A 20,095-nucleotide genomic window follows, 5' to 3' on the forward strand; every position below is an offset into this window, starting at 1 on the left:
ATCTTCCTGCTTACTGTGAAATAAATCTGCCACCTGTTTGGAGTCAGCCCTAACGTCTGACAGAAATTATTGAAAGTTTAGTACCAAATTATTTTAATGCGACAGAAACTCATCCATTTTCTTAACTGCTTATCCAAATCAAGATTGCGGGGTAGGGCTGGAAGCGATTCCAGCTGTCATTTGATAAGATGTGGGGTGAATATTGGACAGGTCCCCAGTCTATCGCAAGGCTGAAACAGACAGATGTACTCACATTCACACCTACAGTACAACCAATTTAGGCTCACCTATTAATGTAATAAGCATGTCTGTGGAGTACCTGGAGAGAATTCATACAGGCACAGGGTGAACGTGGAATTTGAATCTGTTGGATTCAAACTGAGCCCCCCTGCAAACCCAGCCAGCAGACAGAGGTTTCTCCTGCTCTGTAAACAGTTTCAAATCTAATTTGGAAGAAGTTCTTGAAATCAATATTTTCAGCACGTGCTCATTTCACAGCTGAACAATTAAATCAGTTTATGCTGGTGAGTCACTTCTCATGTAAAGCAGAGATTATTCTGCCGCCGAGGATAAAAATAAGCATTTCACAGTCAAGCTGTCACCGTTTGCACCTAAATGTGTGCATTGTTATTTTGGTCGGTTTGTTGTGTAACTTTGCAGCTTTTCTTTCATATTGCACTATTGACATACCACTGAGAGACGAGCATGTAAAAAAACCAAACCCATATTGTCAAACTAAGCACTTTGTGTATGGTACAAACTCATCTCTCATCCTCTTTATTTCTCCCTGTCTCAGTTCCCTGATGACTTCCCTTTAGTGAACAGCCTGGAGATGAAGTTTGTGATCTAACAAATAAAAGTTCTTCTAATCCTCAACAACAGAGCACAAGGGCAAGGGATCAATGTAGGCTGAACTGACAGAAAGTGTTGCCACTATAAACTTGTCACTTTGAGGAAATGGCAGAATTGATCTCTAGAGAAGAAAACGCTAACAAAGCGCTTTAAAAGAACGGACTGTGTGGTGGGCAGAGTCAGTTAAACAGAATTAAAAATAAGCTCGTGGCTATTCTTTGAGCTTAGTTATCTTCAGAAGAAGAACTCATTTATTTTACTCTTGATTAGGGATGGTGCTGCTTTTTTTTTAGCCTTTTCACAGGGAAGCATTGTAATTGAACACTGGAATAACTAAAATGTTCAGTAAGGAGAAAGTTTTAAAAAGCTCCTCCCAGTCATGACTGTGAGCTGCTGCAAACAAGCATTTTACAACTTTGACAAGTTTTTCTTTCTAGCAATGTGTTACTTTCATGCAGTCAACTTTTTGCTTGTTGGTTACATGTAACTGTGATCTTGTCCTGCTCCTGACCAGTGACCATCCGCTTACTATTTTAATGTATTTTAATGACGCTAATCAGAAGTAATAGTGATATAATCATTTTACCTCTCATCCATAAAAGGTTGATGGCCTGTAGCTGTCTCTCTGCCAGGCCAGCATGCGACAAGTTTGTGAATACAATAGCTCGAGAAGAAGGCAGTAACAATTTTCCAAATGAATACTATAGATGCATCTACTAAAAATCTCGGAAGAGTGAGAATCCCAGTGACCTTGACCTCAAAGTCAGAGGTCAACTTTTTAAAAAATCATCTAGGATTTTCTAATTTAAACCAAATGTACATCTACTAGAAGGCTGAGTGGTAGCACTGGCCCGTGAGAGTTTGAGAACATTCATTATAGGTAGGTGGCTGAAGAAAACTTATCGTTTTAATTAGATTGTAGCATATTGTGCTCACTTTGCACAAACATAATCCAGTGGAGACTCCTTGAATCCTTTTGTTCCCCAAATCAGCTGACCACATTAATGGCACACAGTGATTTCTTTCAACATTAACATATTAATATTGATTAATTATATCGCGTTGCTCCTTTGATATTTTATCTGTTGGTCAGAATGGAAGTATTCAATCACTGCAGGAGCATGTAAACAAACCCACGTGTTGTAGGAGAGTTTTCTTTGTGGGATAAAATGCAAATGACATTCTTTTGTGCACTACAGTGCAAATCTGCCTGGAGGCGATTATGGAAAAGCATTGAAGCAGTCGCTATAGATACGCATTGTTCAGCGATAAAAGGAAAATAATTGTTGTTCCCTGTCATATTACACTAGACCCCTTATTGTCCAAGTGTAAATTGTGTATTTCCATAAAAATGGCTCTGTGCACATTTTTCACTGGCAGGCAACTTAAGTGAAATATTTGTGCAAAATTACTGAACACATATAAGGGTTGTACGACCAAGAGTGACACCTTATTCTATTAGTGAAGTGAAGTGAAATATATACTGCTTTCAGCTGCTTTAATGTGAACAGGAGCTAAGAATCAGAGTTCCTCTTAGCCAAAAACCAAACCTAGGACATACCTGCACCTTTCAAAGCCAGCACAACTGCCCCTGCTGGCTCTGCCAGATTCGATACACCAATCTGAACCACGGTGATCTCTTTTGTTTTCTTTTTCAAAAACAAAGAGTATCTAATTTGACAGAAGCAGCGACCCACAAGATGTGGTGCCACAGCCACAGCCCAGCAGCACTCTTCTTCAGAGCAGGGCTTGTGTGAGTACGGCTAGTAATAGAGTAGTACTGCTACTTTGAGAGTGAAGGACACTCAATTTGGCTACAACATTAAGGATTCTCTATGTGTAGTTCCCTTCGCAATCGTGGTGGTGTGTGGGTGGTGAAATACTGTTATTATTTATATCACTGGAGCTTTGGTGGAGTGTAAATGAAATCACATTCGTAAAGATTTTCAGTTGCATTGGAATTCAGCTAAAAGCTATTTGAATAAATAAACGGCAGTTGTGGTCTGAGCCTGACTTGTATTATTATTTTAGTACAATTGAATAATTTTCTGGGGGTTGCAAAACATTAGTGGGATAACTCCATCATACACGACACTTTTAGGTCAAAGCAGTTCCATTCACATAAATCAGATTTAAAACAAAAGAGTTTCTTTTTGGAAAGCTATGGATTTTTGCAGTCAATCGTCCATTTGGCCTGAGCGGCGTCTTCACTCACTTATACTAGAAAGTCGATATAAGCGAGGGAAAGACAAAAAGATGGTTGCAAAGTGCTACAGACAGGCCACGACAGAGGAGACTGAAATCCACTGAACAAGATGAATCACCTTTCACCTGAGAATCTGGACATAAACATGTTGGGCCACCAGGCTTGCTGTTGTGAGAGGTGGCAAGTAATGAGAGACACCAGGGATAAGATGGGAATGCTTCCTGACAAGAGTGGCATGTGCTTTCTCTTTAGGAGCCACGAGCAAAAACACACAGAAACCGAAGTGATAAGAGCAGCGTCTCTGTGGAGTGAACTCACACCAAGGGGAAACTTAATGATGCGTGGCAGGCGGAGAAAAAAATGATTAGAAGAGCAAAAGAAATGAAGGAAGAAGTAAAGGCTTATGGATTTATGAGTCTGTGAGGGAAATGGTCTCTGCATGTGAAATTATATGCGTGTGAGTGCATCTGTCATTTTTGTGTTTATCATCTCTTGTCATTTATTGTTTCTTCTCACAGAGGCAGAATTTCTACTTTTTTTTAATATCCCAGTCTTGCTGTACAGTATGTCGTTTGACTAATTTGTCATTTAGCCTCATGAATGAACACTTAAATCAACCCTCTACTTGAAAGCACATTATCACAGTTGCATTTAGCATAAAAATATAAATCATGATCATAAGTTGCTGTAGTTTGCAGCCCTCTGTAGTTGGGACCTCTGGAGGCACAGAGCCCTGATTATTGTAATTTCTTTCTTAGCTTCAGAAATATTTCTTTGCATCCCAAGGCTGATGTCTCCTGTGAAGATCGTTTGCAGTGTGTAATATTCCACCCATGGATACAGTCCCCGGTTTCTGAAAAGCAGGAAACAATGTTTTGTTCACATAGATGTGGTATTGATCTTCTGCCAGGAGCTCGTCCTCGGCTGTCTTTTGGGTCCTGAATGTGTAGAAGAGAACACTTGAAATGCCGCTTCTGGATTCATAACTGTCTCTGCATTACCAGCTGGAAGAGGTTTTCCTATTGTAGGAAACATGAATGGATCAGTGGAGAAATCCTTTGAGATGGCACATGAATTCCTTTGTCAATGCGAGCTCTGTGTGTACTCAGCATTGTGTGTCCTGCAGACAGTCTCCTTCTGACATCCCCCAGAAACTCTGGTCTTATAATAATTGCAATCTTGACTTTTCCCCTTCACTCCAAAGTTAACAGTGGTATAATGGATGTTGCTGACATGTTTTTAAGCCTCTGGTTTCTGCCCAAAGATTAATCACCTCACCAGTTAGCATGTTTCTAGTAAGGGCCACCGGTTTGTGCCATGACTCTGCTTGCTCCTGGGCAAAAATGGCCTCGCCTCTCTCCTCTGGACTCATCTACAATTTATTCAAGCTGAGAGAGCAATTGACCTGGAAATTCCTCAGCTGTTTTTTTGGTTTTTTTTTCCTGCTGTGGGCAGAGTATGAGCTTAACTCCCCGCAGTTCACTCTCACAGACATCTTTCTCTTTTAGTGTCAGAAAAGCCTTTGAGTAAACACAGTGAACTGGGTAATACAACAGCTGTGGAGTTAGTCAAATGCTGATGCTCGGCCAGTTATTTTTTTTCTTTTCGCCAGAATACACGGAGTTAAAAAGATCTTTTGATCTTCATTGAATAACTGAAGTAGCCTCCACTTTTTGAAGAGTTATTTTAGTGACATTTTACTTGCTACTCTTTTGTGTTAGATAAAAGAAAGATGTCACAGATGCCCAGAGCACACTTACTGACTTCAAACCAGGCTCTTAATGGTGTCATGACCCATGCCTGGATGGAAATTACTTTAAGAAAGTAATCCAAAGTAATTATCTCATATTTATAACGACTTTTTATTGTGCATAATGCAGTACAATCAGCCAGCTAGTAATTATTTTAAAACTGCCCAACATTAATGAATGAGCCAAGATGGATAGTGAACGCAAGAGACGATTAAAAGATGTTTTCTGGATGACACACAAAATACATGCTAGTCACTCTGTGCTGTGTGTTAGCAAGCACTGCAGTGTTTTGAGTAAAAAGCTGTTGCCTGCATCCCAACATAATGAATATGATAATTCTATGCTACTGATAATTAGCACGTATAATGCGCAATATATTTACCATATTAAACTCTTTAAAGGAATGTCTTACTTTCCATTAATCTGATGGCTTCTTAATGTGTAGGTCTTTTTTAAGTCAAAGATTATTTTCTATCTAGCTACAGAGCATTAAGTAATGTTTACTACCTCCTGTGTTTCCCTACTGTTTCATGTCAAAATGGCTGCTGGGAAAAAGCCCACCCTGAAACAACAACAAATGCAACAAATTTTGTCTCAATTCATCAACCAGAGGGTGAAAGAATATGAGGTGATTGTAATGACCAGTAACTCGAGCTTTTGCAGTCATGTTCCCAGTAACTACTGTCAACCTCCAGCAGCCAGTTACATCTAGCATCCAGTGGTTGCCAGATGATTGTGGATGTTTCTAAGCCCAGTTGACTGGGGGCTTATTGTCCAAAACAGTGGACACATTAGTGTCGCATTGTTTGTGGTCACATTCCTGCAAATAGCTTGACAAAACTGCAGTGATGTGTTGAGGTCCATGACAGCCTTACTTTATAAGTCTCATCTGATTATTTGAAGCTGAGTCGGTAATAGATATGTGCGTTTCTGTGGAGTGCAGAGAAAAGCAGAAACATCCTAGTAATTTTGTGAGTTTTTTCTCAGTCATGTAACATTTTAGATGACTTCTACATTTCTTGTTATATCAGCGAGAAAAATAATCTTTCCCTTGAGTTGCTTTTTTTTTTTTTTTTAATGTTATCCCTGTAGATGGTCTCCATAAATGCTCTGCTATAACCTTTAATAAACTCACAAGCATTAAAATGTTTTAGCCAAGATTTTATAAAGTCACAATTAGCAAATGAATACCACACTTCACTTTACTGTAGTCCTCCGAACAACTCCGAACTGCTCAGCAGTACATCAATTTAAGTAGTGGTGCTGCACTTTTCAAACTCCCCAATGATGTGTTTAAATATTAAGTGGAAATGTTAAAAACTGGTACTTCAACAGTCTAACTCTAAACGCGTCTACTGGCATTAATGATGATTTTCTGAGCACAATTATCTTTTACTTCTAAATCCATTAAATACTTGGAAGTTTCTGAATATACTGCAAAGTATGACACCCTTGCTGCGTGCCTTGCTGTGCCCTTGCTGGGCACCATTCTGCTACTGTGACAGTATTATCCCATTATGTAATTAGTGTGTGAGCTGTTGTTAGATAATATTAGAAACATAGATACAACAAACTGAGAGCAATCGAGAAAGCCACATGAGTTATGACAAGGTCACACAGGATTTTTCTTAGCTCAGAATGTGCCATTAGGGGTGACTACGCACATAACCAAGATTATTCCAGGAACAGCAGTGTCTCTGAGAGCTGTGCATAATTTAAAACCAACTATGACCATTTCATAAACAATAATGCTGATTATGCTTTGGTAAATGAAACAAAACTATATTTATGAAAAATGAAAAACCCCAGCATTGTTATAAAACACTGATTGATAAATATTTAAGTTAAATTTTTAAAAAAGATCTGTCACAACTAATTGTGGGTGAGAAAAAAACCCCACCCACTTGCCTCTGGTGAGGCCTTCTTGTATTTGTTTTATTCTGCAGCTCTGTCTGCCTGAGGCACAACAGATCAGGGGTCTGGCACTAGTAGTGCGTAACCAGTCCACTGACATTGCAGCAGGTCAAGCTGAAACAGAAGGACAGTGCAACAGTTCCTGTCACAAATCCAACCCATTTTTTGGGTCTGATCTGCTCTGTGATGTTATATCACTCAGGCCTGATTTAATTCATGTTTTTTTTTTTTTTAATTAAACCTTTTGTTTTCTGTCACACATGATCTCTTAATTATTAAATAGCTTAAACTGCATTCTGGCATACTAGCAGATAAATGCTAATTATTTAATAATACACTTGATCATGCTATCCATTACTAAGCATCTGCATTGGTTCTGAGACTTGTGTTTGGATGTATATCCATTGAAATTTCTTCTTACATTTGTATGGTTTTGATGTACGCTACAGTAAACACTGGAACAATTCACATGACATATTTTTGCATGAACACGAATGTGTCAGAATGCTGTAATTTATGCATGCATTGCCCACCAGCTGGGAGTCCCTCATACAGTGTGAATGCAAACAATTTCATGTTTTAATGCAGAAAACATTTGCCAGTATGACTTTGATAAATGCAATTCCCTCTAGCAGGAATCTCCCTCCATACATTTTTTTTTCAATCTTATCATGTATGTACGCTGTTGGATATTAATCTTTAATATAAATAGGCCATACAGTAGAAATGTATCCTCACAGGTCATAAAGACCGATGGTTTCCAGAGAAAAGGGCTTTGACATTTAGGTAAAACTAGCACATAGATGGTAGCATGCTGTCTCCTCAACAAACTTATGCTGCTGGCTGTATAACATGAATAGCCCAATTAATGGGCTGTCCTTGGCAAATCATCAACCACTTAATTAACTGAAGTTAAATTGTAAGGCATTTCCAACATATACACAAATAATGGAAAAATATTATTGGGAAAATATAGATTTTTAAGCTTAAGTTGCTCTAAATATCACTTTGCTTTTCATCCATTTTTTTTAATAGTTGTATACACACCGAAGCCTAGCCTCTTATACAACTTATACACATATATACACATTCTCTCTGCATTGTGTGTCTGCAGACAGCTGCTCACTGTCTTCTTTCTGCTACTGTAACATTAGCCTCTGATACACAAAGCCAAAGCTGGGAGTTTTTCATTGCTGCAGAAAACAAGGTGAGACAGAAAGACAGAACTGTGACTGGTATGCATCTCAGACTGTCATACCCCTAATTAATCGGCATTAAAACTGCTTGGTGTCAAGTTTAGACTTTGGGAAAAGGAAAAGATCATTTCTCAATCAGAGTAAGGCTTTATAAATAACTGGTTTTCTGTGTTAGCATTATAAAGAAAAAGAAATCACAGTAAGTGAATTTTTCAAAAAACACCCCAGATGTGAAGCTGATTATCTTATCTACTACCTGCTGCTGCTGTTTGTTTTGGTTTGTTCAAGAATCTGAGGCTGTAATGTGCTCACACAGAGCCAGTCCTTTATCCCTGTTGTAGGTAGGTAGGTAGGTCAGCTCTGTTCTTGCATGAACACATGCAATCACTTTTAATCAGCTGGTCACATTTGTTAAAAAGCATCTTTTCCCATCAATGGGATAGTTTATTACTACAAGCAATTAAATGTAAGAGGACGCTAAGGGCTAATGGAAGCCATTCCTCCCTTTATTCACCACATGCTGAAAATGCTCATGTGGCTTGTAGCTCATTAACTGTCTTCTCAGAAGCAATTATGTGACAACAAAAAACCTGCTGTGAGGATTAAATGCAAAAGCCACTGGTCTGAAAGATTTTTATCTTAGCCGATGTTTTTGTTGGATATTTCAACCACATTTACAATGCACAAGGCAATAGCACTGATATCTTAAATCATACCAGAAAAGTAACAATGAAGATATAAACTCATCCATGTGTGCATGTCTTGGTTTAGAATCAGTGTGGGAGAAACTGTGAGATGTGTGAGATTATAGGGAGCCACGTTCGTGAAGCTGCCTGCGAACACCAATTGACAGCATGCTTTGGTTTACACAGAACACTATCTATACCCTCACATCAGTATTCTGTAGGCTGTAGCTTATTCCAAATTAGGCATAACTTATAATAATAGTGTCTACGTTGTGAAAATAAACAATTACCCTGCGTGTGATTCTCTTCCATCACTTGTCCGTGCACAGCAATGTTGAAAGGCATTTTGTTTTCAGTCATACACATTCAAGCAAAACATACTGAATGCGCCCTTAATCATGCTTTATGTTCAATCTACTGCACATGCTATACGCCCACTGCAACAAATTGTTGGTACTCTTGGCTTCTCTGCCACCATTATTTGCCCAAGACTCAGTACTCCAAGAGATGGTTGCCTTTTACTGTACTAGCCTTTTCTAGCATAATTGTTTCTGTGGTTTGTATAAGAATGCCCGAAGGGTTTCCCTTTTAGCCATTTTCAGCTGTGGCACTGTGTTTACATCCATAATTGAGGGGTGAAGAGAATTTTGCAAATCCATCTTCTTGTGTTTTGTGTGCTTAAGAAAATATTCTAACTGCATGCTGTGTTGTTGTGTCATTTATTGATAAGACGACAGGGGAGCAACTTTTATTTCACCTCAACATGAGTTGGGTCTGGACCTTAATACCAGGATTTATGCCTATATGCATGTATTGTTGGAATATAAACTGTAGAGGATTCCCATGAAATAATTTCACAACTTGTGGTGTTTGTGTTAATGATTCCAATAATCAAGGTGGGAGAAAACGAAACTGCGTATTAACAATACACAATATTGACTCACAGTCAGGATTTATTTTTTGTGATGTTTTTTGGATGAAGGAAACAAGATTAACTTAAGAGATGTGTTACCAACGTTCTTAGGAGATGATATGATATTGCTCCAGAGTGAGCTGATGCACTTTCTTGATGTGAGCTCCACAGAGAAGTTCTCAGGACCGATCATAAGAACTTCAATTTTACCAGAATTGAGACGGGAGGAAATTTGAGGACATCCATTTTTTACAGACAATAAAGCATCCCCTGATGTAGGGGAGGCTGTTGAGGTTGTTAGGCTTGACAAAAAAAAGTACAGCTGTGTATCATCAGCATATAAGATAAGATAAGATAAGATGAGATAAGATGACCTTTATTAGTCCCACAAGTGGGAAATTTGTTTTGTCACAGCAGGAAGTGGACAGTGCAAAAGTTATGAAGGACAATTAGAATAAAATAAAATAAGAATAAATACAGTACACAACTGTACAGAATAGAATAAAAATAGAATACTATATACAGTAGAATAAAATAGAATAAAATATACAATAGGATAAAAATAGAATACAAATGCTATATACAACAGAGTGAAAAATACAACGGTGCCAGAAAGATTATTGCACATTTGTGTTATTGCACATTTGTGGATGTGTGTGTATGATCAGTTAAAGTCTTTGTTGTGCAGTCTGACAGCAGTGGGGAGGAAAGACCTGCGAAATCTCTCCGTCCCACACCGTGGGTGCCGCAGTCTCCCACTGAAGGAGCTGCTCAGTGCTGTCACAGTCTCATGCATGGGGTGGGAGATGTTGTCCAGCAGGGATGACAGCTTAGCCACCATTCTCCTGTCACTCACCACCTCCACTGGGTCCAGAGGGCATCCTAGAACAGAACTGGCCCTTCGGATCAGCCTGTTCAGTCTCTTCCTGTCCCCAGCAGAGATGCTGCCACCCCAGCAGACCACACCATAAAAGATGGCTGAGGCCACCACAGAGTCATAGAAGGTCTTCAGGAGTGGGCCCTCCACTCCAAACGACCTGAGTCTCCGCAGCAGGTACAGCCTGCTCTGCCCTTTCCTGTAGAGGGCGTCTGAGTTATGAGTCCAGTCCAGTTTGTTGTTCAGATGAACACCAAGGTACCTGTAGCTGTCCACAGTCTCAATGTCCATACCTTGGATGTTCAGTGGTTGCAGTGGAGGATGTTTGTGCCTGCGGAAGTCTACCACCAGCTCCTTGGTTTTACTGGCATTGATCTGGAGGTAGTTCAGCTGGCACCAGTCCACAAAGTCCTGAGTCAGTCCTCTGTACTCCTTGTCGTCCCCATCAGTGATGAGGCCGACTATAGCAGAGTCATCAGAGAACTTCTGCAGGAAGCACTGGGTGGAGTTGTGGGAGAAGTCTGCAGTGTAGATGGTGAAGAGGAACGGAGCCAGAACCGTTCCCTGTGGGGCCCCCGTACTGCAGACGACCCTGTCCGACACACAGCCCTGAGTCCTCACATACTGTGGTCGGTCGGTGAGGTAGTCCAAAATCCAGGTAGTGAGGTGATGGTCCACTCCAGAGTTCTCCAGCTTGTCCTTCAGAACCGAGGGAAGAATAGTGTTGAAGGCACTGGAGAAATCAAAGAACATGATTCTCACAGTGCTCCCAGCGGTCTCCAGGTGAGCGAGGGAGCGATGTAGGAGGTGAATGACGGCATCATCCGCTCCAATGCCAGGCTGGTAGGCAAACTGAAGTGGGTCCAGTGATGAGCTCACAAGGCGCCGAAGCTGAGCCAGGACCAGCCGCTCCAGGGTCTTCATCAGGTGGGATGTCAGAGCCACCAACCTGTAGCTGTTGAGGTCCTTGGGGCATGAAGTCTTTGGCACTGGAACAACACAGGAGGTTTTCCAGAGCTGTGGGACTCTTCCCAGCCTCAGGCTCAGGTTGAAGAGGTGCTCCATCACACCACACAGTTGGTCCGCGCAGGACCTGACGACCCTCGAGCTGATGCCATCTGGACCCGCTGCCTTCTTGCCATTAATCCTCCTCAGTTCCCTCCTAACCTGGGTGGTTGAGAGAGACAGGCTGGAGCCTTGTGTTGATTGTGTATTGGATGCTGTTGTTGGGGGTGGGGAGGAGTGAGCAGGGTGAATAGAGGAGGTGTGAAGTGTCTGAGGTGTCAGAGGTGGAACGGCAGCAGTGGGGGTGGGTGAGTCTGCAGCCGATGTTGGAGACTGCCTCATGGCTGAATCAAATCTGTTGAAGAAATGATTCAGTTCATTTGCCCACCTCACATCCCTCCCAGGCAGAGAGTTCTGATGTTTGTGGCCCGAGATGGTTCTGAGGCCTCTCCAGACTTCACCAACGTTATTTTGCTGAAGCTGGTTCTCCATCTTCTGCCTGTAGCTATCCTTCCCATTCCTTATCAGTCCCCTCAACTCTCTCTGCGCCCTTTTCAACTCCTCTTTGTCTTTGGATTTGAAGGCCCTCCTCTTCTGCTTGAGGACAGCTTTAATTTCCGGGGTAATCCAAGGTTTGTTGTTGGAGAAACACCGTACAGTCCTGGTAGGTACGGTGTTATCCACACAGAAATTAATATAGTCCGTAATGCATGTAGTAAGGCTGTCGATGTCCTCTCCGTGGTCGTCACAGATCACCTCCCACACAGTCGACTCAAAACAATCCTTAAGAGCCTCCTCGCTCTCCTGCGACCATCTCTGCACTGTGCGGGTGGCTGGTGGCTCCCTGCGCACTAAGGGCTCATACACGGGGACAAGGTGCACCAGGTTGTGATCAGATCTGCCCAGGGGAGGGAGAGGTGATGAACTGTATGCCTCTTCAGCATTGGCATACAGTAAGTCCAGTGTTTTATTGTCTCTGGTTGGGCAGGTCACATACTGGGTGAAGGTGGGCAGTGTGGAGTCCAGTGAGGCATGATTGAAGTCCCCTGATATTATGAGGAGGGCTCTCGGAGATTGTGTTTGCAGTCTGCTGACCACTGAGTGGAGAGTGTCACAGGCTGCATCCGCGTTGGCCGAGGGGGGGACATACGCTGTTATCGCGATAACATGCGAGAATTCCCGGGGCAGGTAGTACGGACGCATGCTAACGGCTAACAGCTCAATGTCTCTGCTGCAGAGTTGTTCTTTTACAGTGATGTGCCCAGGGTTACACCATCTGTCATTCACAAACACTGCCAGTCCCCCTCCTTTCCTCTTACCGCTGTCTCTTGTCCTGTCCGCTCGAAGCAGCTGGAATCCCGGTAGTGTCACACTCGTGTCCGGAGTTAGCGGTGTTAGCCACGACTCCGTTAGCATCATGATGCTACATTGCCGGTACTCCCTCTGTGACCAGGTTAGCGACGTGAGCTCATCCAATTTATTGTGCAAAGACCGTACATTTCCAATAATTACAGAAGGAAGAGATGGTCGATAACGTCTCCTTCTCGGGCGACGGCGCTCCTTCCCAGCACGACACCCCCGTCTTTTCCTCCTCAGCTCGCTGGGAATGTCGGGTCTGTCCGCCGGCAGTACTGCTGTGGGACGCAGCGCTAACAGCTGATCCTTACTGTAAACAAAGGATCCCTGCTCTGGGTCCCCACACACGGGTGAAAAAAGTAGAAAAAAACTAAGAAAAACGACCAGAACTAGCACAAAACGGTAGAACATGGTTGCAGAGTCTAATTACTAATACGTTAGTTATAGAAAAATTACGAGAAGAAAAGATAAGAAAGAAAGAAACTCGGAATGAGCAGAGCTGCTGTAACAGGCTGCCGCACACGGGGGGGGGGGGGGGGGGGGGGGGGGGGGGCGCCGGAAGTAACTAAAATGGTAAGAAATGGCTTTAGAGCTCAACCAGGGTAACATTAGTAAAGAGAACAGAAATGGTCCAATGACTGAGCCTTGACTGACTCCACATAAGATAGATGCGGATAAGGACTGAAGTATCTGTCAGATAATTGTGATGAAAACCATTTGAGAGCTGTGCCAGTGATGCCAACCTAATTCTGTAATCTGTTAGTAAGAATGACATGATCAGTGGTGTCAAAGACAGCAGATGAGTCTAGTAGGACCAAAGTGTAATAGTCACTTTTATCTTTAGTGTTATATTGTTAGTAATTTTAGGTAATGGTCATGTTTTAGTGGTGCTGTTTGATTAGTAACCAGATTTGAATTAATCAAAGATGTTTCCCTCAGCCAGCTGAAGGAAGAGATGAGCGACAACTTTCTCAAAGATCTTTGAAATAAATGGCTGTTTGGAAATTGCTCTGTAATTCTTTAAAACAGTGGAGTCTAAGGAGGGTTTTTTAAGCAGAGGGAAGAAACTGGTTGTTTTAAAGTAATCTGGATCACAGCCAGATGAAAGGGATTTGTTTATGATAGAGAGGTGCCAGGGATATATGACAGGTAAACCCTCTTTAACCCTTTAAAGCCAAATGTATCATATTTGTTAAATGACTTTTTGTAAGTTTTTGAGACTTTCACATCCTCAGTGTGTCGTGGAACTCATAAATAAAACTCGGACAACAGAAATTTTTCACAAACCTTAGAAGATATAGCAAAGATAGAAAACTGAGTATGATGAACGACTCAGTTAATAGGGTTGAACCTTGCATTGTGCTTATTATTGTTACTCAGACTAGGAAAACAAGACATATTTTTTATGAGTTGGTTGTGTAAGAATAATGACTTTCATTAGGCGATAGTTAACAGATATGTCGAGTGTAAAAGCCAGATCCAGTGTGTGCCTACCATTATGTGTGGGGCTGGTAGCACATTGCCCTAAATGAATAATTTAGCAATATTAAGAAATTCTGTTGCAGTACAGTTAGAGGGATTATTAATATCTAACTTAAAGTCACCTGGCACATTTTTTTTGTCAATTGTAACAACAAGAGAGCAGATTAGAGAAATTTTTAATAAATCATAAAATGAATACAGGTGAAAAGAATTTAGCAAAGTAGTTATTATAAATTCATCTGATTTAATCCAACACAGTGAACACGTGTAGTTTGATGGTCAGCTAAAGCAAGGAAAGTGCCTGCTTATTTAAATTCTGCAAGTCAAACTCCAATGGATACAAATAATACTTCATTTCAGTGCGAGGAATTACTGATGGATTTCTGATAAAAAGGGGAATATGTGCTGTGGAAACTAAATGCAAGGATGGTAGAGTATCCTTGCATTTAGTTGGACACATTTCTGGTAAAAAAAAAAGTCAAAAGTAGGAAGGCACGCAGAAAAGGCAAAGATAACACGGCTTACTTCAAAGGTGGGAGCTCATATTTCAACTTTAAGAGTTAACAAGAAACAAGTCTCATTATTAAGCAATAAACACAGAATTCCTTTCTGACCAAAGCTCTTTATTATTGTAACTAATGGTGCATCTGTCTTTTTTCTCTGTCAGGTGGCATCCCCTTTATCCTGACCGGGGAACTGTTTGAACAGTCTTATCGACCTGCTGCCTTCATGATCGCTGGCACAGTAAACTGGCTATCTAACTTTGCTGTGGGCCTCCTTTTTCCATTTATTCAAGTGAGTGGCATTATTTATGTATACTCTCAGGCTACCACAATATCTGTTTTTAATTACACGGTTATCATGACAAAAATAACACACAGTATACTTATAAAACTTATCTTTTCTGCCAAATGGGGTTAGAAAAAACGGACAAATGAGGAAAGCTAAGCTTCTGTAAAGTGTGAACGTCTCACTAACATCCACAATCATCTGTCAATCAAGTTTCTTAACTGCATATCCAATTCTCAGCTGTTACTGGATTGCGTACACCCTCGACAGGTCGCCTCATTTATATTCACCTCTGTGGAGCAATCGTATCCACACACTGGGGTACTGGCCACTGGATGTAAAAGATGAGTGTAAACAGCATGACACCAGTCATTGGTTAGTTTAGATCCGTATCAAAGCTTTGGGCTGAGTATTTTAACCACCATCTTATAGGGTAATGATTTGTTAGTCACAAGGAAGGCCCACCCTAAAGCATTTTATCATTCTGTTTAGCATTAATGTGGACCAATTTGTTTATATATAGTTTACCAGTGGCTTAATTTTTTTTTAAATAAAAGCTATGTCCATCTTTTAAATATGTGGATATGTGTATCATTCCCATGATATCATCATTATTAAATATCAATGTTGTGACACTCCATAATGTTCACACTGTATTTTAGTTATGGTATGATTTTGCAGCTTACTCAATCAGGTTTACAACATCAGGAGCATATATTGAATTTACAATAAAAAATATATTACAAAAGAAGCCAAAGCTGTAGTGTTATTAACCAATCAACACATGATTTTTAACCTAATGAAGAAAATGTCCTTGAAATTCATGCTTGTAAGCCTGAATGTATTTAAAAATGATGATAGGAAGATGAACTCGCTTCGACTGGCGCTCCGACACATACCACTTAACTTTTATAAGGTAGTTTTCTTCAAGGCACTTGGATTGAGCACAGAAGACTTTAAACTTAATCCTGACCTTTATGTAAAGTGCAGCTACGAAAACTGTGATCCTGCTTCATTTACTACAAGCCTCGCCTGGCACAGCCGTGAGGAAAAGCAGTTAAGCCATGCAGGGCATACTCTACAGGAATTATGAATCGGGGTTTTATTTCTCTGGTTAGTGTGATAATATTGTGAGCTTTAACTCCGTAACAGCAAAATATTGGCAGTAAAAGTTACTGTTAAGGGGCACTTAACCCACTTTACAGATTAGATATAATTTTCACGAGAATCACTACCTTTGAAAACTGTTTTATAATGTCCCGTCTAGCTTGTAAGCTATTTTCCAAAATTAAGAACTTACCATCAATGATATCAAAGAGGTTTTAGTTTAGAGTTGAATTTTTAAACGAAAATCCTGCAAACTAGAGGTACTGAAAATTTTTTGTACAGATCTGATACTAAGTAAATACAGGGCGATATTGCCAATACCAATACTGATAATTTTAAGGCAGTGTATGTAAGGAAGAGTAGTGTGTCATGATTTGAGATGAATCATTATCAATTTGTTAATTTTGAACACATTTTATTAAACACTAAATCACTGTGATTTTTAATTTCTTGAATAATTACCAGCAAAACACACATTTTATAGCCTTTTGTGTATTTTGAAACTGGGTCTTTTTGAACTGGGTCCGCTTCTGTTGTTTTAAATGTGCTACAGACTATAAATAAATCAAAAATTAACATGATTCATTAGGGTACAAAGTGAACTTGGAGGGTAGAAACAAGTTATCGATCCTGTCATGCTAGTATCAATCCGATACCAATACCGGCTGTTGGTAGCAATACTATCGATACTTGGATTGATCTATAGTTTAAAAGAAAAGGGCATTTTCATTTCTGGAGTTGGGGATCTTTAATTAAAGATTCAGTTGTATTTTGGAATATGTTGTTAACATGTTGGTATATGTTTGCAGTGTATTTGGAGCTTAACAGCAGTAAAGATTAAAATACAGGATATACCTGTAAGTTTGTACAGCCTTCACGAGCTGTGCAGTAATGCTAAAATTTAATCTCACGTGTTTCAGAGATTTTGTGATGTCTGGTGTTTTTCATCACCTTAGTCAAAATGTCTTTGAGAGTCCAGCAACACTGCGCCTAAACGCATCCTGCGTTGATATTTATTCTGCTGTACCGCTGGTGTGCCGATTTCATTGTTTGGGCATTTCTTAACAAGGTGTAACAGGTGAAGTGTGAGACGTGACAACAATGCTGAATGCATAGACACAGAAACAGATTTACATTCAACGGTGCATAAGAGCTCGAGTAGTTTGGTGCCAACAGAAAAGGATTTTTATTTGAACAAGGTGGCGGTTCAGGTGTATTTTCTCCAGACCAGCACACAAGCCGATACTCATTACTTTAGCCTTTTAAAAAGAGCTGCTACAAATAGACAAGGATAGACAGAGCACCCAAAAGTACTGTGCAGAAGTTAATATAGAGAGCAGGCTGAGAGTTTTGCTTTAAATGCACATGATTTCTCAAAAAACTGCAAAAAAAAGATCCTTGAATGTTGTTTGTTAGAAATGAAATTCAGGGTGACATAATAAAAATATACAGGAGTTGAGGACAGAAGAGCCTATCAGTGTGTAAAACTGGAATGTTTTCCCGAAAGCCACCAGGTCCTCTTTCATCTCCTGAAACCCAACCGGTTGCTCCAGGCAACTGTTCATCGCTGCCCCCTCTTATCGTAACTCTTTTTGTTACATTCCTGTGTTTTTGTTTGTTTGTTTTTCTATTTATTTTTCATTGTTTTACTGCAACTGTTTGGAGAAAAAAAGTTGGTCTTTTTGTGCCACATTTTAGGTTGCATTAAAAATTTATAATTTGAGCTAAAAGCCACACCTTTTCACTCAGATGCATAGAAACATCGCATTGATACACACATCAGATTTATGCCAGATAAATTAAACTGCATGTTTTTAGTGATGGATGACATTTCTACCACCTAAGTAGATGCGTGAGCTTTTTATTTGTATTTTTTGCTTTTTCAAGATCAAGGCTGATGTGGTTGGATCCTTTAATGTTAATGGTGTTTACAGCTATAACAGACATAGACACTGGGCTGCAAAGTGTGGACACATGACTTCCTCTGGAGTCTTAACTGTTGTGCTTGTGAATGCTGGTGGTTTTTCTTTTAGCAGCTCTCATACTCTGAGCCATTTTGTGTATGTGTGTGTTTCTTACACACATTTGGTAGCCTTTGTCTTTAGCTATCAGCTAGCTCACTATACATCAGATCCCATGGGACTAAAATTGACCTTTAGGTATTGTAAATGTGTTGGGCCTTTGGATCTGTCCCCATTTCCTGAGAACCAACTGCCTTATCTGAAGCAATTTCTAGTTTATCCGTTGCAGCCTTGTAGTCTTATCACTTAGTGGATTTCAGCTCATTGAAATTAGTTCTTTAAGTTTTTATGAAGATAAGACCAGCCTGTATTACTTTAAAGTCAACCTGACTATCCTGATAGACAAACAAGAGATTAGATACTTCAGGAAATCCGCTCCCAGTGTGAGAAGTCAAATTTCCTGAATTGACATCTCTTTTAACAAGGCCTGTGATGTAGCATAGGCCTGGGTTGGATAGGATCTTTGGCCCATGGGGATAGTTACTCTCTTGCAGCTACATTCATAACAGTTATCTCCTGTAAAGCAGCAAGTGAGTCACTGACAAGAAATAAGGCTAGACTTGGTAATATGGGGCCATGATCACAAAGAGGAAAGCAAGCACGCTGGACAGAGAAATCAATTTACATTCCTCATGAGAAGAAAATGGAGATCAGCAAAGCACCATCAGATCTATTAATATCCAAAGATTAGATGAACTCATCATTATGAACACTAAAAGAGCCTTAGCTTGCAAGCACAACCCAGACAGCCCTGGGACAAGCTGGTGGACTCAGATGGTTAGCACTTTTTTAGTTCTGGACTGATGCCATGAGTAAAAAATGTCTTCAACAACTGCACATTCTTGCAGTGTGCGCTTTCTCAAAGACAAGATCAGCACTGGGGATTCAGAGAATCACTGAAGCAGTGCAGCAGAAAGCACAGGGATATGGGAACGGGATTGTTTTTGATCGTTCTCCAAGAAGAATAACGCACCAGAACAAAAGAAAAACTGATATGAAATAATTTGGCTGTTATTACACCTATTTCAAATATGTTACACTTCAAACAGCAGACATCAAGGATGGGCACTTTGAATGGTTTCCATCATGGTGGGGGAAGACTGGCAGCATTTTGATGCGTCTGCTGTTCGAGGCCTAGAGGGCTAACCGTTCTGAACGAGGGTGTTAAATTCCTCCGTGCGACTGGACTACATGTATAACCTTCTGTGCAGCTTGAGTGGCTGCAGTTTTCCCCAACAGGAGCTGGACCAGTTCCAACACAATTATAAACTGTACTGCCACTCTGGGTGTAGTAGGGGGAAATCAGGCTGATAACACAGAGAATTCACTGCAGGTGTTCCAGCGCCAGTTTTCTGCCACACAGAATGGCGCTGAGCTTTTGTGTGTAAGATAACAGAATGCCCTGCACGTGTAGTATCTCTGCCAAGCCAAAAAAAAAAAAAAAGCCTGAGGATTTTAGAGGCCTTTTGCTGGATAGGAGGTTTATGGCTCCTGGAGTTCAAGACATATGCAGCTCCACACTTTATACACACTGTGTGCATGCTTATTTTTCCCATTATTGGGAAAATGCAATTTATAGAATAAGCTATGAAGCAGTAGAGTCACTGGATTTTTTTACTCACATATGTGCAGCGATGAACATGAAACAAAACAAAGAGAAAAATCAAACACCTCTAAATGTTTTGGTTTTTGTGTTTTTAAGCTTAAAATATGAATCTGGATTAAACACTTTCACTGTGGAACCATAAATATGCTCATTTTTTTCATTTTCTAATTTAATCTTTTTTTATTCTCTCTTTTTCTGCTGCATTTTAACTGTTGCACGAGGTGTTTGTAGCGAGCTGCTGCTGAGCTGCTGTGACAAACGCAAAACTCTCGTCTGGGAGACAGAGGTGGGAGTCCCCCTACAGGAACATTATCTGAAGACACAGACTTTGATT

The 20,095-nt window shown here is 40.5% G+C and overlaps 1 protein-coding gene across 2 annotated transcripts in view; it reads left to right on the top strand.

Moving 5' to 3' along the window:
• Window positions 1-20,095, top strand: part of slc2a9l2 (solute carrier family 2 member 9, like 2) — a 97,884-nt gene that overhangs the window by 67,468 nt on the left and 10,321 nt on the right. For both annotated transcript variants that reach the window (XM_063473152.1, XM_063473151.1), the window contains exon 12: window positions 14,906-15,033. In XM_063473152.1, the coding sequence (XP_063329222.1) occupies window positions 14,906-15,033 (128 nt within the window). The remainder of the gene's footprint in view (window positions 1-14,905; window positions 15,034-20,095) is intronic.

This window comes from Pelmatolapia mariae, linkage group LG5, assembly GCF_036321145.2.
Source record: "Pelmatolapia mariae isolate MD_Pm_ZW linkage group LG5, Pm_UMD_F_2, whole genome shotgun sequence".
Lineage (NCBI taxonomy): Eukaryota > Metazoa > Chordata > Actinopteri > Cichliformes > Cichlidae > Pelmatolapia > Pelmatolapia mariae.